The following is a 17,728-nucleotide window of genomic DNA, read 5'->3' on the forward strand; positions in this document are numbered from 1 at the left end:
CTCCCCTTTATCTCCTCAGCCCCTCTCAGATACTCCTAAAACCTCCTGCTTGCTGATTAGGCCATCCCCCATGCTCTGGGAGGTGCCCTATCTCCCACACCCCATCCCTGAGGCTCCCAGTCCAGGAGATCCAGGACCCCATGTCCTGGGTGGGCAGCAAGCTATGCCCAAGCAGCCCAGGGAGAGGGGATGCTCGCCAGGGGGCAAGAAGAGACACTGGCAGAGTGCTCCATGGAGAGCCAGCTCTGATCTGGAGGACAGGACAGGACACCTTAACCAGAGCAAGACCTCTGGCTGGTAGTGCCTATGGCATGGGCACTCTCGGATGCTGAGTGCCAGGCTGAGCCCACTGGACAGGTAGGAATGGGCCACAGGACACTTCCCTGGTAGCCTCGGTGGCATCGCCTTTTCCCATCTCTCTGCCTGGGTACAAATGTCCTACAAATGTTTGCCAGCAGAAGCCAACGGCTGGGGAACGCAGGCTGGAGGCAGGAGCAAGGGGAAAGCTCCCTGCCCACTGCTCCACCACATCTGATCATTGTCATTGTCCAACAACAATTGTCATTGTCCAACATCCAACATTGTCATTGTCAAAGAGAAAGTAAAATGGGTTTTACACAAGCTTTGCTTTGCAGTTTGAGCTCAGCATGTCCCATTTCCAGGGCAGCCCCACAACACCCCTGGATCCAGGAAGCTCATCCTGTGCTGCTTTCCCCCTGCCCCAGGATGGGGAGATGCAGTCCAGCTGCCCATCCGTGCTCCAGTTCACCTGGGGTGATCAGACCCTGGCCCCCCGGAGCAGCCTGGAGCCTCACGGGGCCTGGAGCACCCTGGAGCATCCCAGTGGTGCCCCACAGGGCCTGGAGCACCCCTGACGCCAGAGCAACCTGGGTTCTGGATATCCCCGACGCCAGGGTATCCTGATAGAGGTCCCCAGAACCCGGAGCATCCCTCCGAGGCTTGGAGCATCCCTGATGCCAGAGCGTCCCAGTGGAGCCCCCCAGAGCCTGGAGCATCCCGAAGCCTGGAGCATCCTTTCCGGACGCCCGCGGGAGGGCGCGCCGAGCACCGAGCGGCCTCTCCCGGGACGGGGAGGGGCGGAGGGGCCGGGCCGGGGCCGTGTCCGCCCCGGGTGCGGCGTCGCGCGCGGCCGCGGCGGCGGGGCCATGGCGGTGGCGGAGGCGGCGGAGGCGACGGTGCCATGCCGGGTGCAGTACCTGGAGGACGCGGATCCCTTCGCCTTCGGCAGCTTCCCGGAGCCCCGACGAGCCCCGGTTTACGCCGTGGAGGAGGCGCTGGCCCTGGGGGCGCAGCTGCCCGCGCTGCACCGCCTGGTCGGGGCCCCGCTGCCGGTGAGCAGGAACGGCGGGCGGCGGGGAAAGCACCGTGCGGGGACGGGATTACCGGCCAGAGGGGACCGGGGGGCGAGGGATCGAACGGTTGTGTCCCGGGCAGCGCTCCCGGTGTGAGTCACGGCGGGATTGGTGAGCCCCCGCGGGACATGCCAGCCTCGGCCGGCCGGAGTGAGTCGGCGGGGAGGAAGAGGATGTGTTTGCTCAGAGCAGGCAGGAACCCAGACAGGGGGAAGCAGGATGACGGCAGGCGTCCATCCCCGTGTGGTCGGGGCTGAGCCAGGCAGCGTGTTCCCCACCGGCATCCCGCTTCCACGCGGGCAACCGGGAGCGGAGCGCACCGGCTCCCCAGCCCTCGGGACCTTTGAAGTGTTCCTGCTTGCTGCGGCACCTGGAACTTGGGGAGGTGAAGCTGGGGGCGGGGGCCACCAGCCCCTGCAGCCCCTCACCGGCCCCTCATCTCACCGGTCCGCCAGCAGCTTTGTCACCAGAGAGCAATACGGAAATTCATGCTGAGCAATTTCCTTCAGGTGGGAGGAAGGCAGGAGGCCGAATGGGAAGCGAGGCACCGTGTCTTTTTGTGTGTCCTCAAGCCTGAGTCGGGCTGGGAAGTGGAAGAGACAGGGGAGACAGGGGACCCTCCCAGCGTATCTCCTGTGGGTGTGATGCTCTCGAAGCATCCTTCTCAGGATGGGGACAGGCTTGTTTTCCTCTTTAGGAACGCGAGACCCAGCAGAGCTTGGCAGTAACTGAGCATCTCCGTCTTGCAGCAATAGAGGAGTGCAGGGAAGGGAGGCAGGAACCCAGGCTGGCTGGGGGATTGTGGAGTCAGAGCCGGAGCAGAGAGATGGGGCAGCAGGAGGGGGAAAATCAGCTCCGTGTGCCCGACACTGAACTTGCTGGCCTGCCAGGGGAGAGGGGATCACTTTGAGACTTTTCCCTGCACCAAACAAACCTCCCCCTTATCCCCCTTTTCATTTTTATTGGAGCAAAGAAGTAGCGTCTCATGTTGTCGCCATCATGGGATTTTTAGGCGGTGACTAAAGGGAGTTTGTTTGGGAACAAACAGCCTGGAGACATGACGAATGGAGCAAACTCAAATTTCAGGCGTGTGCTGTGCTCCCTGGGCAGGACCTGGCTGTAACGGGATCGCCAGCCCGCAGTGCTGCCATGGTGGCACGGGGCAGCGGGAGGGGGAGGGGAGACTGGACACTGCGTTCCCGAGGGCAGGAGCTTTGCAAGGAGGTCCTGTGCCCAGCAGAAGTGTGTTGACCCTGGGATTTCAGGCTCTGTTCTCTGCCCAAGCCAAGCTCTGGATATTTTTTCCTGTAGTTTCCCTATACCATCCCATGACCCTTGGTGAAGTAACAGGTGAACAGCCGGGATCCTGTTCTGGGTTTATAAACCAGATTTCTGGATTATATAGGTTATAAACCATGCTGCCTTTACCACACGGAGCTCTCGGAGGCAGCAAGGGCTGCAAAATGCCCCACCTGACAAGCTGGGATGCTGGCTGGGGTTTGCATGAGCAAACGTGTTCATTGGGAGCCTCCTGCAGTGGGATTTACAGCCTGTGGAGTGAGGTCAGTCTCCCAAACCATCCAGTTCAGTCCAAATTCAGAGCTGCACCCTTGGAGCCATGCAGCCAGTTCCCCTGGCACGACCAGCCAAAGGCTCCCCTGGTGCCCTTTGTGCCAGGTAGCGCTCAGCTCCATTAGTTACCGCGCTAAAATTAGTAAATGAACAGTCGGATTTTTCCCAAGGAACTGGCTGTAAAAAAATTCATCTGGGGATGCCTGGTGCCAGGTTTGTCCTGCTGGGCAGCATGCCTGGACCTGCAGAGCACTGGGAAGAGGATGCAGCAATCAGGAGGGAGCTGGGCTGGGGTTACGCTCATCGGAGGAGGAGGATTGAGCCGCAGGCAGCCAGGGGATGAGCCGCCATGGGAGAGCAGCTGAGTCCTGCCCTTGCTGGGCCCAGCAAAGCAGCTCCCTGTGCTGGGAACAGCTTAGAGATGATGAGAAAGAGGTTTCTGGTGCAGGCATTGCTGCCTTGAACGGCCTGTCCTGCCCCATGACACCCTTGGTGCTTCCTCTCCCTGAACACGACCTGTTGCTGATGACTTTTTCATGCTCTCCGGGAAGTGTGTTTGTGCTTGGAAATACCTTCCCGCTTTGTTTGCTGCTGCTGCATTGTTTGCCTCCAGGCTGATACTATCTTCTCCTGCTTTCCAGCATTTTTCTAGTACCCTTGGGTGATGCTTGGGCAGGGCGTGGGCGTTTTCTGAACCTCAGGCAGGTTTTGACAGGGCAGGTTTTTTTGGCTGTCCTTTATGTCCCCAAAGGCCCCTGCACTCCCTTGCCTCCCTTGAGCACTATCTCACCTCTGAATCTGGGGATTTTTCCAAACAATTGCAAAACCCTTCAGGCTCGAGTTTTGCTTTCTCCTTCCTCCTCCGGAAATCTGGGAAGAGCAAACAGCTCGATGGCCTCAGTGCCATAAGCTTGCTGAGAGCTCTTGTGCTCGATAAAAGTGCTGGTGGGGCAATCTCCGTGTGTGAAGTGTCCCATCCCACAGCCCTGTTGCCTTCTGTTTCCTAACAGGCTTGAGGAGGGCTTCGGTGAGGGTCTTTGCCCCACTAACCTCTGGAAGGCACAAAAGCGGTGAGGAGGGGTCATCAGTGGCACTGCTTTCCCCTAATTTGCTGCTTGCTTAGTGCTGAGTGTTGGTGCTCAGCAGCCCCCAGCACTCCCCAGCTCCCAACACCATCCTTGCATGGATCCTGGGGAGGGAGCTGCAGGCAGGCATTCATGCCATGGCTTTTCCAGCTGCTGCCTAGGACTGGGATCTTCCTGCTGCCACCGATCTGTTGATGACCAACGAGAGATTTACTAATGAGCAATGAGCCCAGCTGGAGGAGCTTCAAGAGGGAAGCAAGTTTGCACTTCTGGGGCAACTCTGGGTGACCTCCAGAGATCCCTCCTGGCTTGGGTTTTATCTCCCGCCCCCGCAGTGGCAGTGTTCTCATCCACTTGCTGCCATCCATCATGCAGGAGTGGACAGGGGACAGCACCTGGGTGCCCTGGCAGTGGACACCCCTCTTAGCCCTGCAACTAAATTGTGGTGAATGCCCTTGGCTGAGGTTGGGGTTGGAGTTGGTCCTGCAGGGTAGCTCTATAAACCATCGGCCCCTGGGTGTTCTGGGAGGGTGAGCAGCAGCTGGTGATGCCAGGGCTTTCTGACCTGTCGGTGCCTTGTGTTTAGCTGCTGCCTACTATATTTAAATAATACATTTTTTCTGTAATTTCCCCATAGCCTTTGTAGAAGAGAGGCAGCGATGTTGGGAAATTGTGGTTACTGCAAAAAGAAAGTGTTACAAGGGAGTAAAAGTGTTTCCTTTGCTGGCAGATAAAGAGGATATTTGCTGCCTGGCCTTGGAGCATCCTCCCATGTAGGGGATGGTGTGATAGGGGTGAGCAGGAAAATGTGATGCTGTGGTGGGTGGTGTGAGTTCGTCTGTGTGTGGACAATGTCTCCATATTGGAGGTGGGGAGGTCTCCATCACACCCCCATTGTATCCTGGAATGGTTTGGATTTGAAGGGACCTTAAAGGGATCATCTTGTTCCACCCTGCTGCCATGGGCAAGAACACCTTCCGTTAGACCTGTTGTTCCAAGTCCCATCCAACCTGGCCTTGAACACTTCCAGGGATGGAGCATTCAACACAGAGAGAGAAACCTTTTTAGGTCGTGGGTCCTTGTCACCCATCAGGACTGGCACCAGCATTGTGTCCTCAGCAAGACCCCAGAACCTCCCCGTGAATGGGTGAAGGGCATCCATCTTGCTGCAGGATGGCTGGGACTCCCAGGAGCTGTGGGCTGGATGTGTGAGCATGGGACACTCTCCTCTCCCAGCTCTGCTTTGCCCTTAAGTCCCCATTGCCATCAAAGTCTGGCTCATTTTATAATGGTTTACCAGGCAGGAGAGAGGTGGATCAGAGCCACCCCGCACTGGGAGCCGTCAATAACCTGTGACCCCAACTTGCTGCCCCCAGCAGCCTGACACTGAGATCCCAGCTTGATCCTACATGGTATAAACCCCTTGTCCGAATAACCCCTGGCCCTGGGGCAGTCGGTGCTCCCTGGTGTGGAAGTGCTGCCCAGGATTTTTGGCAGGGCAGCAGGAGCCTGGGACAGCCTCTCTCCATCCCCAGGGGATGGTGTTTGCCAGGGGGGCCACAGCCAAACCAGGGCCCAGTGCTTGGAGCATCCCTAGTGGGAAACGTTGCCAAGCTCACACGGGAAATAGGCGGGGTCAGGTCCCAGGGGCTTGGCCTCCCCCCACCAGCTGGGATGTGTCACCAGCCCCGAAGGAGCTGGGGATGTTAACTCTGGCTTGCTGGGGCTGTGGCAGCCCAGAGAAGGCAAGGCTTTTGTACTGGAGGTGATCTGCTCTCGCTGTGTTTGAGTGCCTGGGTGGATGCAGGGATGCCTGAGGTGATGCCCAGGAGGCTGCAGGGATGCCTATGGGGATGCAGGGGAGGCCAGGAGGACACAGAGATGTCTGGGAGGATGCCCAGGAGTATGCAGGATTGGCTGGGTGGATGCAGGGATGTCCAGGTAGAGCAGGGATGAAGGACAGCCTGTCTCAATGGAGGCATTGAAGCATTCCCCAGCGAGCAAACCCTGTGTGGGGTCAGCATTAGGGACTCTCGCTGTGAAGGCAGAGCTGGCAGCCAGGAGTACCTGCCCACTGCCAGCAGCCTGTGTTTGCTGCACATTGCCATGGCTGGCGGGCGTAGCCAGTGACCACAGGAGGTGGAGTGGGACACATCAACGTCCAACCCAACAACAGTGCCCTGCCAAATTGCCTGCTATCCTGAGGCGTGGTCAGCATTAATTGCTTCAATGCCCGTGGCGTTTTACTTTGCCCTCTAGTATTAACGTCACACTCACAGTGAATTCATATGTGTGAGCTTGTGCACAATGCTGGGATGCAAGGAGATGGGAATGTCATGGAAAGGAACCCCAGTGAGATGCAGGAGCCATACCGAGTATTGCTGTGGGATCTCCAGGGCCACGGTGGGGAAAGGCATTGATGGGAAAGGCCGAGAAGCTGTTCCTATCTGAGCTCCTCAGCCACAAGACTGTGCTTGGAGCTTTTGCAATTTGGAGCTGAAATTGAGGTGGGGTTTTAGATGGCTGATGGCTCCCCACTTCTCTCCCCTATTGCTGCTTGCGCTGCTTGCTCTTGTTTGCACCACGAGCAGCTTTAATAATGGGGTTTTATCCCTGGTCCTCAGCTCCTGCCATGCAGATCTGTTCCTTGGAGGTGGGGTGAGCAGGGCGAGGGTGGGGCAAGGGAGTTGCAAATGCTTTAGGAACAGATCCAGATGTGCAGAGGAGGCAGGGTGCTGACACTGCCCTCCCTCTGCTTCTACTCATGCCTCAAGGGTGAATTCCTGTGTCCCAAAAGACCTGCCTGGGTGCTGTGGGGTGCTGCTGGTGCCAGGGCACCTCAGGGACTTTGTGGGTGCCGTGCCCACTGGCTGTGCACCACAGGCGCTGTGCATGGACTTTCTGGGTAGATGCCCTCGACCCAGCCTTGTCTCAGGGCTGTGCTTATCCCCATCTCAATGGAAGGTGCCACGTGGCTGTGGGCTGAGTCAGAGGATGTGTCATCCAGGGGACATCCCAGGGATTTGCCCTGGTTTGGGGTCTCCCTGGCTGGGCTGAGTGCCTGACAGTTCCCTCAGACCCAATCCCTGCAGGCAGGGGCAATTTGCCAGCCCTGGGAGGAGACAGATCCTGCCCCAGTCGCACCCTGCTGACTAAGGGGAGCCTCAGGGAGCCGATCAACCTCTCACCATGGTTCCCACCCAGGGATTGCCGAGGAGCTCAATGGCAGCAGGACCGCCCTCACTCAGCCTTTTCCAGCCTGGGGCTCCATGTTTCTCCACAATTAGCACCAGGCTGAGGCAGAGGGTGCTGGGGCATCTCCCTGCAGAGCCAGTGGCTGGGGACAAGTGGGACATGCCATCCCACTCCAGGATGTGTCTGCCAGCTGAGTTTGGTGTGGGCAGGAGGGTGACCTGGGAATGCTCTGGGAGCCAGGAGGGCTGTGGTGGGCGTGGGCACTCAGCCTGGCTGTCTGCATCCCCAGCTGGAGGACTGCACGCTGCAGGTCTCGCCCTCTGGACACTACCTGGACCTTGACTTGTCCCTGCTGGAACAGAAGGATGATCTGGAGGGTTTCTATGAGGAGGTCAGGTGAGGCACATGGGGTACCTGAGCCCTGTGGGAAGAGGACACAGGGACTCCACATGTGTGTGAACACCAGGGGCAAGGAGCCAGGGGCTGTGGTGATCCCACTGCAGGCACTCACACTGCATTTTCCTCCACCTTAGGAAGGGGAGACGGCCAACCCTGATCCTGCGCACGCAGCTCTCCGTCCGAGTCCACGCCATCATCGGTGAGTTGGGGCTGCTCCCTCCTTCAGGCTGCTCCAGCAGCTCCACTGCCCTGGATGGTGGAGGTTTGGCCTCGGCAGTGAGTTGTGGCCAGGCTTTTTATGATGGAGAGGGCTGCTTCCACCCCATAACCCCTCCCAGAGATCAGGGGGCATGGTCCTCATGGGGTACCCGCTGGGTTAATCCCCTCCATCCTCAGAGATCAGGACTTTTGCCTCTTGGGCTGGGAGCCCACCGCCCACTGCAGTTATTCTGGGTCATTCAGGCAAGCTCTAAATATAGCTGCGAAGACATAAACAAAGGGCTCTTGCGCAGCAGAAAGTGCTGCCATCATTCAGGCAGCCTGCTCTGAGGTCCTGCAAAATATTCAGGAGTCTCAAGACGTTTTTTTGTCTTTGGCGGGGGAAAACAAGCGCTGAGCAGAGTGATGCCAGATGGGCATTGGGCTGGCTGTGCAGGGCTGCAGCTGAGCTATGCGGGAAGGGGCAGGAAGCCCAGGGTCAGGGTCATGGTCATGCTCTTTGTCAGCAGTTCCCAGGCTCTGTCTGAATCCTGAGCTCTTCTGCTTTCCCTCCCAGCTGCCCTGCTTTCCCTCTCATCTGTCTGACAAGCTGATAAGCGAGTGGAGGAGGCTGCCGGGACACTGTGTTTTACAGGGCATATCTGGAGGACTACTTGGACATCTTGTTTTTGGCTTGTTACAGCTCTAAGCCTGACCCAAATAAGTTGGGATGCATGGCTAACTCAATTTTTGCATGTGGGAAGTGCTGGCTCCCAATGGCTTTGGTGTCTTCATGGGGCCTTCCAGCTTCCCAATGCCCCGGCTGCTCCACGCTGGCTCCTGCCTGCAGGCATCACCCCCATAAGCACATAGTCTCCAGCCCAGTGACAGTCCTGCCCCCAAGCAACCCATGTCACACTACCATCCTTCCCATCCTCATCCTGTGGTTTTTCCCAAGCCCCGGGGCTGCTGGGAACTCTGGGACCATGGCATGGCTGTGCCCAGGGAGAGACGGCTAAAAGTAGCTCAGCCTCCTGCCTGTGTTCATGTTTAGGTTCTGCACAGGAAACCAAAGGGGATATTTGTCATATCTGGTCAGAAAAAAAAGGGCAAAAAAAAGGAAATAAGAAAGTGGCAGAGCTGAAATATGTAGTTGTGGAACAGCAGCTGCTTCCAGCCAGTGTGTCCCACAGCCGGGGCAGTGCCGGCACGGGGGTTGGCAGGGGGCACGGGAGTTGATCAGGATGTGGGGCTGTCCCAGGAAGCAGTGCTGGTTCAGCAGTGAGCCCCTCCCACCACGTCTCTCCTTTCCTCCCAGAGAAGCTGTACAACTCGCAGGGGCCGGAGCTGCGGAGGTCCCTCTTCTCCCTGAAGCAGCTCTTCCAGGTGAGGTGGTGCTGGTGCAGTGGGGGGCCAGGGGCTCCCCCAGAGCTGGCTGCCCACCCCACACTGTGGTAACACTTGGCCTTCTCCCCACAGGAGGACAAGGACCTGGTGCCAGAGTTCGTGAACCTGGAGGGGTTGACATGCCTGATCAAAGTGGGGGCAGAAGCTGACCAGAACTACCAGAATTACATCCTCCGGGGTTGGTATTTGGGCACAGGGCACCTGTGGAGCAGGTTGCCTAAAGAAGCTGTGGATGCCCCATCCCTGGAAGTGTTCAAAGCCAGGTTGGATGAGTCTTTGATGCAACCTGGTCTAAGGGAAGGTGTCCCTGCCTGTGGCAGGGGAGTTGGAATGAGATGGTCTTTAAGGTCCCTTCCAACCCAAACCATTCCACAATTCTATGCTTATCCCCAGGAAGGAATGTTGGCACTCACGGTGGGTGAGCCAGCAAATCTGCCAGGGCTACTCTGCCTTCCCAGCTGCCAGACATCGCCCTTGCTGCGGTGATGCTGTGCAGGGATGGGAATTCCCAACCCCTGCCTGCTGCACCGTCAGCCTGCCCACTCTCTGCCTTGCAGCCTTGAGCCAGATCATGCTCTTCATGGATGGGATGCAGGGTGTCATAAACCACAACGAGACTGTCCAGTGGCTGTACACGCTGTCAGGAAGCCCAGTGAGTGCCTGTTGTTCTTGGGGAGCTGTCTGTGCCCTCCACTGCACCCCCTTCCCTGCTTGTGGCTGTTCCCTTGCACCATCCCTCAGAGGATGTACTTCACTCTCTGCCTCTGGGCTTGGTACCCTGGTACCTTTGCTTGTGTTGGGTCCTACTCCCACCCATCTGGAAGTCACCCAGGATCTGCAGAGCTCCCTGTCCTGATGTGACCACATTCCCAGGCACAGAGCTTGAGTAAGACACTCCTGCTCCAGGTCCCTTCCCAGTGCCTCTTGGCCGTCAGCCTCACAGCTGCAGGTCCCTGGCTCCACGGCAAAGCTCCCAGTCCTGGGGCATGGGCACAGCCATCCCACAGTGTCCCAGCAGCACGCTGGCAGGCTCCTGCCACTGCTGCTGTCCCAGCTGCCATCCCTTGTCCCAGTTTCGCCTGGTGGTGAAGACGGCACTGAAGCTGCTCCTGGTGTTTGTGGAGTACACAGAGCCCAACGCCTTGCTGCTCATCCGCGCCGTCAATGCCGTGGATCAGGCGAGAGGTAGGTGCAGCTCCAGCCTCCTGCAAGGTCCCTGCTGGGGGACAGTGTCCCCTCCCAGCCTGCATGTCACCTGTTCGTGCCTTTTTTCCCAGGTGCCTGTCCATGGTCCAACCTAATGGCCATCCTGGGGCAGCGCAATGGGGCTGACACGGAGCTGCTGGTGTTCACCATGACGCTGATCAACAAGGTCTGTGAGGGTGTCCCCGTGGTGCCACACTGGTGGGGCTCAGTGTGGATCACCCCAGTGCCAGCAGCATCCCTCTGATTCTGCCCAGACACTGGCAGCCCTCCCAGATCAGGACACCTTCTACGATGTGACCGACTGCCTGGAGCAGCAGGGCATGGAGCAGGTGGTGCAGCAGTACCTGGGCAGCAAGGGCACCGACCTCGACTTGAAGCAGCAGTTCACACTCTACGAGGTGAGCAGGGCTCCAGCAGGATCTGGCCGTGTGCTGCCTGCCTCCAGCAGGGAGGGTGGGTGCATGGGGTGGCAGGGATGCTGCTGTGCCCAGTGCCATAACCCTGGTCCCTCCACAGAGTGCTCTCAAGCTGGAGGATGATGTGGAAGAGCCGCCCCCAGGGGGACGCAAAGAGCGGAGGAGGACAGACGAGGGCCGGCGTGGGTGGCGATGCCAGGGTGGCTCCCAGGATGCCAGTGCTGATGCCCAGCCACTGCTGGGGTCTCCTGGCACTCCAAAGGAGGCCCCAGCTGAGGACACCCTGCCTGTCCCTGCACCGACCAGCCCAGCAGAGTAAGTGCAGCTGGAGGTGGTCTGCGGTGGGGATGCTCCTGGCATGGTGGAGACACTGAGATGCCGCATAAACAGCACTTGGATCCATTGCTGGTGCCAGGGTGGAGAGCAGCCCTGTGGGACCTGCTCTCAGTCCCTGTCACCTTCTTCCAGACCCTGTCCCACCAGCATCTACAACAGCACGTCCAGCGTGCGGCTGGCCCTGGCCTCCCCCGTGGCTGAGAAGGAGCAGCCCCCGGGCCCAGGAGAGCGCAGTGTCTACAAGTAAGGAGCCAGGAGGGGCTGGGTGCATGGAGGTCTCCCAGGGCAGCAGGATGGGCTCCCAGGAGCATGACGTGTGTCCATCCCAGGGCACACTCTGCCTTTCCCAGGGGGAAGCAGTCTGGGAGGGCACTGGAGCTGGAGATATGTATGAGGGAGCAGCAGGTGTCAAAGGGTCCAGCCAGGGGCTCCAAGGCATCCCTCGGGCATGCACAGTTCTGCTCCAGCTCCTCCTCATTCTCCTCTCTGCCCACGCTTGCCCTCTCCTCTGCCCACTCTTTCTGTCTTTCCTTTTGCAGGCTGCACCAAACTGCCCCTGTCTGGTAAGTGCCTGGGCTCTGCACGTGCTTGCTCCCTCCCAGCATGATGATAGAATCATAAGATCCTGGAACAGTTCGGGTTGAAAGGGACCTTAAAAATCTTCTAGTTCCAATGCTTCCACTAGACCAGCCTTGTCTTACAGGGATGGGGCATCCACAGCTTCTCTGGGCAACCCATGCCAGTGTCTCACCACCCTCACAGGGAAGAATTTCTTCCTAATACCCAATTTAAACCTACTTTGTTTCAGCTTAATGTGCTATTAATTCTCCCTTGCCCTATCCTATGATGCTCTGGGGGCAGTGGGCGCTTGCACCCACCTTGCTGCCCCCATCCCTCGCCTCTCCCCTTCAAGTCCTATCTGCAGGACCCCAACCCACTCCCCCATCACCCCACAGGATATGGCACCCTCTGATTCCCGCTTTGGGGTGAGGTGTCCCTGCTGGGGGTGGCACAGCCTGCTCCAGGTGTCCTGGCCTGGTGCAGGAGACGATTTCCCATCTCTCCAGCACCTGATGCCATGTGCTGCCTGGGTAGGAGGGGACTCGCCAGGGCTCTCCTGAATGAACCTCATGAACCCTGGGGCCATGCTGGAGGGCTGCCAGGTGGTGTGTGCAGGACACACAAGCCCCAAGGGGCTGCCAGCAGCGGGGGGCTAACCCCTGTTTTCCCTCAGGCGGGAGGATGCCCCCTCCTTGCATGGGGACAAGCCTATTTTGAAGAAGTTTGAGTAAGTAGAGGCATGCGTGTGTCTCCAGGCATGTGCTTCCTTGGACTGGTGCCCGGCTGGAGGTATCTGGGCTCCGGCCACACAGGGAATGAGGAGCAGGAGCGTGCCCTCAAGTCCCTGCCTTGGTGCCCTCCTGGGTTTTGCAGCTTTTGGATGAAGGTTGCAGTGAGCACCGGGTCTTTTGGGACCAACTGGTGACAGCGGCACCCTGATGGCAGAAGCCTTCAGCTTCCATGGGGCTGCAGTGACCCTGTCCCTGAGCCATGGGGCCATTGCCTCTCTCTGCAGGGCTCAGAGGAGGTTGAATCCTCGGTGTCCCTGATGCGGTGTGGCCAGTGCAGGAGGTTTCTGTGCTGTGGGACTGGCTGTGCAGTGTGGCATGGTGTGGTGTGCTGGTTATCCCTGTTGTCCCCATCCCTGCTTTGCTCCCAGCTAATGTCCACCCCATCTTGCAGAGCTCGCTTTTTGGAAAACCTGGCTGCAGCCCAAAAGGAGAAGATCTCTTCCATGGCCAAGGGACGGCTCGATGTCCTCAGCGATACTACACTGGAGCATCCTACTGCTCTTGCATGGGAAAGAGACCACGGCACCTCTGATTCCAGGATGGAGCCACCCAGCATAAGTAGGTGCTGCCAGGGTGTGTGTTCCCAGCTCATCCAGGTCCCTGGGGTGGGGATTAGTGGCCCCTCTGTCCTCATCCCATGCCTGTGATACACAGAGCCTTGGAGGAGCTGGTGGTAGCACCTTGCTAAAAATGCTGGCATCTGAGCACACCCCACCGAGGAACAGGACTCCAACTCCACGTGGAGCCCAGCACCACTTGCCCCCTCCAAGCAGAGTGTCCCAGCTTCTTCCTCTCTCCCTGCAGGGTCTCGTTTGGCTCGACCTGACACCACTGACTCCTGCAGCACCATCTCCTCTGACACCAAGTTTATGCTGGACATGCTCTATGCCAAGGGCTCCTCGGAGTCGGAAATGGAGAAGGTGTTCCATGAAATACCTTTACCCGCTCGGATCCAGGACGAGGTGGAAATGGACACCAAGGGAAGTAGCAGCCAGGATCAGGAGAGTGGCCGGCTCCGTGGCAGGGCTCTAGATGGGCCAGTGGCCAGTGCCCATGCCAAGCTGGTACGTGCCGTGTCCAGCATAGATGCCGAGACCCACACGCAGAAGCTGGAGAACACTGGGATGATGCCCATCAAAAAGGACACAGAGCTGACATGGGAGCGCCTGGAGACCATCCCTGTGCAGCTGAAGATCAAGGACCTGGACTTCACTGATCTGGGGGAAGAAGAAGATTTTGACATCCTGGACACGGGGCCAATGACCAACGGATCCTTCCTCCATCCTGGCATTGAAGCAATGAGTGCTGGAACATTCATGGCTCCCCCTCCACCTCCTGCCCTCCCTGGTTGTCCACCACCACCACCACCTCCACCTCCTGCCATCCCTGGTTGCCCACCACCTCCACCTCCACCTCCTGCCCTCCCTGGTTGCCCACCACCTCCACCTCCTGCTATCCCTGGTTGCCCACCACCTCCACCTCCACCTCCTGCAGTCCCCAGCTGCCCACCCCCGCCAGGGCTGCCAGGCCCCTCAACAACAGATGGCCCCTCCCAGGCCAAGAAGAAGAGGACAGTGAAGCTCTTCTGGAAGGAGCTGAAGCAGCTGGATAGCACTGTGGGGCCTGGCAAGTTCGGCCAGGGGACACTCTGGGCATCCCTGCAGAATGTCGAGGTCAATGCTGCCAAACTGGAGCATCTCTTTGAGTCACGGTCAAAGGAAGCGCCAACCTCAAAGGTACCGGTGGGCATCCACTGGCCAAGGGGACTTGAGGAGTGGGAGGAAGGCTGTGGGTTCCTGTGGGGACCCTCGGCATGCACTGTCACCCTTACCCTGTGTCGAGGATGGGCACCAGCAGCCCAGAGGTTCAATGGGGATGGTTATGTGCAGTGCACAGATTTGGTTTGGCTCACTGCATGGTCTGTGTTCATGATAAGTTCATGAGGGCGAGCCCTTTGCCTGGCTGTCCCCGTCCATCCTATCCTCTTTGCAGAAAGCCATTGATGGGAAGAAGGTGGTGGTGGTGTTGGACCCCAAGAGGAGCAACGCCATCAACATTGGCCTCACCGTGCTGCCGCCCATCCATATAATCAAGACAGCTGTACTCAACTTTGATGAGTTTGCGGTCAGTAAGGAAGGGATTGAGGTGAGCACAAGAGAAGCAAGCTCGGCTCCTCTGAGGTCCTCAGCAGGTCATTTCCCCAGGCTGGGAGACCTCCAAGCCATTCTGCCTGGGATGACACATCCCGTGCGTGGAGTCTGACATATCCCTCTTTCCCTGCTCTAGAAAATCCTAACCATGGTCCCAACTGAGGAGGAAAAACAGAAGATCCAGGAGGCCCAGTTGGCCAATCCTGACGTGCCTTTGGGCTCTGCAGAGCAGTTCTTGCTCTCCCTGTCTTCCATCAGTGACCTCACAGCCAGGCTCCAGCTCTGGGCCTTCAAGCTGGACTATGAAAGCCTGGAGCAGGTACGGAGCCATGTACCCCATCTCCCCTCTGCCCTCCCACCACTGACACCCCAGCAGTGCTAAGCACTGAGCCAAGCATGTTTCTGGTGAGGACCAGTCAAATCCAAACATGGGAGGTGCCATCCTGGCTGGGGATGGGCTTCAGGTCCCCAAGGCAAGCATGGGCTTGGATTGACCAGGAGGTGGTTGTCCTCATGGGTGAATGCTGAAGTTCCCAAAGGAGAGAGTGGCCAAGGGATCTCACCTGCTTCTCCCCTCACCCAGGAGATCGCAGAGCCGCTCTTTGATCTGAAGGTAGGCATGGAGCAGCTGGCCAGAAATCACACATTCAAGTGCATCTTGGCCACACTGCTGGCTATGGGCAACTTCTTGAATGGTTCCCAGGTGAGGAGCAGGGTGAGGACCAGCCATGCAGCATGGGCACCCAGAAGGGTCCATGGGGAGCTGGGAGGTGCTGGTGGGGACCCAGTGGGTCTGCAGACTGGATGTCTGCTGGAGTAGGGAAGAGAGTCCCTGCTAAGTCCATTGGGTTTCAGAGCAGAGGCTTTGACCTGGGCTACCTGGAGAAGGTCTCGGAAGTGAAGGACACGGTGCACCGGCAGTCCCTGCTCTACCATCTCTGCCAGATGGTGGTAGAGAAGTTCCCAGAAACCACTGACCTCTACTCAGAAATTGCCTCCATCACCCGCTCCGCCAAGGTGAGGCAAGGCAGGTGAACCCGGGCAAGGATAGGGTGTGGGTCCTGTGGCTGCCCAGCTACACCAGCATGGCCAGGGACTGACATCTCACTCTTCCAGATTGACTTTGAAGAGCTGGCCAACAGCCTGGTGCAGCTGGAGCGGAGGTGCAGGGCCTCCTGGCACAACCTGAAGGTGATTGCCAAGCATGAGACCAAGCCAGTGCTGAAGACCAAGCTGACAGAGTTCCTCAAGGACAGCACTCAGCGCATCATCGTCCTGAAGGTGGTGCACAGGCGTGTCCTCAACAGGTTGGTGGCTTGGGGACACAGCAGGAACCTCGCAGTCTGTTTGGTGGCCCACTGTGACCGGTGTTCCCATAGGTTTCACTCCTTCGTGCTGTACCTGGGGTACCCGGTGAGCGCGGCGCGGGACGTGAAGGTGACGTCCATCTGCAAACTGCTGCGGGAGTTCGCCCTGGAGTACCGCACGTGCTGGGAGCGCGTCCTGCAGCAGCAGAAGAAACGTGCTGCCCACCGCGAGCGCAGCAAGACCCGGGGACGGCTCATCACCGAGGTACGGGGACACTCGGCTGGGTGCCACCAGGAGGTGATGCTCCCCATGTCCCCAACACCAACCTCTCCTCCCATTGCAGACTGAGAAATTCTCTGGCATTGCCGAGGCAGTTTTGCCATCTGCCGTGGTGTCCAGCAGCCCCAAGGAGCAGATGGAAGCGGGTCACGAGAGCATGAAGATTGTGCTGACCTCCCCCACAGATATCCCTGCCCGCCGCAGCAGAGCCAGCCAGGGTAGGAGCAGGATGGCAGAGGAACTCAAGGCATGCCCAGCTGGCTGGGAACAGCTGGTGCCAGCATCCTCAATGTCCCCATACAGGAACTGGGTATGGCACCCCGACCCAGGGCTCTCCAGCCCAGGAGGATGTTCCCAGCTCCCCCGATGATGCTTCAGATGAAATCATGGACCGGCTGGTGAAATCAGTGACTCACAATGCCAACCCCCGACCCTGCCCCAACAAAGAGCGCAGGAGGTCCCGTGGCAATCGGAAATCCTGTAAGTCCCATCCCTGTGTCCTTGTGCCCTGTTCCATCTCTGTTCCCGCGCTCTGTCCCTGTACTCTGTCCCATCTCCATGTCCCTGTCCCATCTCTGTGTCCCTGCCCAGATGCTTTTTCCCAGCTCTGTGTCCCTGTCCCCTTACCCTTTCTCTTTGTTGCCATGCGCTGTCCCATCTCTGTATCTCTCTTCCCATGCTCTACCCAGTCCCCATACTCCTTCACATCTCTGTCCCTGCCTTCTATTCCATCTCCATGTCTCTGTACTCTGTCTATATGCCTCGTCCCATCTCCATGTCTCTGTGCTCTGTCCTCATGCCTTGTCCTTTGTGTCCTTGTTCCCATGCCTTGTCTGGCTCCTTCCCCATGGGCCACCCATGACCTGCCATGCTGAGCCCACCAGGCAGGACGTACCCTGAGACCAGTCTGTGCCACTGCACCCCATTACCCCTGCCCTGCCTGGGCAGGCCCCCAGTGCATGGGGACTCTGGCACCCAGTGCTGCTCGTGCTGCCAGTGCCGCACTCTCCTCTTCCTGCAGTGCGGCGGACGCTGAAGAGCGGGCTCAGCGATGAACTGGTGCAGGCACTGGGCCTGGGGCGGGCACCTGACATGGAGGTTTGAGGGGGCCGAGAGGGCCCCTGCTGCTCCCTACTGCCAGCAGCCCCCCGGCAGGACGTGGTGGCAGCCCCTGCGGTTCCAGGATCAGGACACTACGCACCTTTGGCCTTGCCTCACTTTTCCCTGCTGGCCTCCAGCTCCTGGGGGTGCAGGCAGCAGGATGGGAGTGATGCCCCAGAGCTGCTCTGTGGCGACCGGGATGGAGGATGCTCAGCACCCACGCATGGAGGCTCAGGGTTCATCTTCTCAACAGTATTAGAGGGGTCAAGGGGCTGGACTCAGACCCCCTCTGGGAACTGAGTCTGGCTCACGGCTGCTGTGGCAATAAAATGATCTGATATGCTGCCAGCA

The 17,728-nt window shown here is 58.7% G+C and overlaps 1 protein-coding gene across 1 annotated transcript; it reads left to right on the forward strand.

The window, feature by feature from the left end:
• The first annotated feature begins 1,132 nt into the window (after nt 1-1,132).
• FHOD1 (formin homology 2 domain containing 1) lies at nt 1,133-17,728 on the forward strand. Its single transcript, XM_039558274.1, has 22 exons — nt 1,133-1,352; nt 7,515-7,621; nt 7,759-7,823; nt 9,141-9,208; nt 9,302-9,407; nt 9,787-9,881; nt 10,303-10,414; nt 10,507-10,601; nt 10,690-10,833; nt 10,952-11,166; nt 11,320-11,430; nt 12,931-13,097; nt 13,344-14,275; nt 14,532-14,684; nt 14,826-15,008; nt 15,273-15,392; nt 15,545-15,706; nt 15,806-15,996; nt 16,069-16,261; nt 16,341-16,494; nt 16,580-16,756; nt 17,298-17,728. Exons 1-22 carry the CDS (start codon nt 1,167-1,169, stop codon nt 17,378-17,380), a joined length of 3,819 nt encoding a protein of 1,272 aa, XP_039414208.1. The 5' UTR covers nt 1,133-1,166; the 3' UTR covers nt 17,381-17,728.

This window comes from Corvus cornix, chromosome 11 (assembly GCF_000738735.6).
Source record: "Corvus cornix cornix isolate S_Up_H32 chromosome 11, ASM73873v5, whole genome shotgun sequence".
Classification (NCBI taxonomy): domain Eukaryota; kingdom Metazoa; phylum Chordata; class Aves; order Passeriformes; family Corvidae; genus Corvus; species Corvus cornix.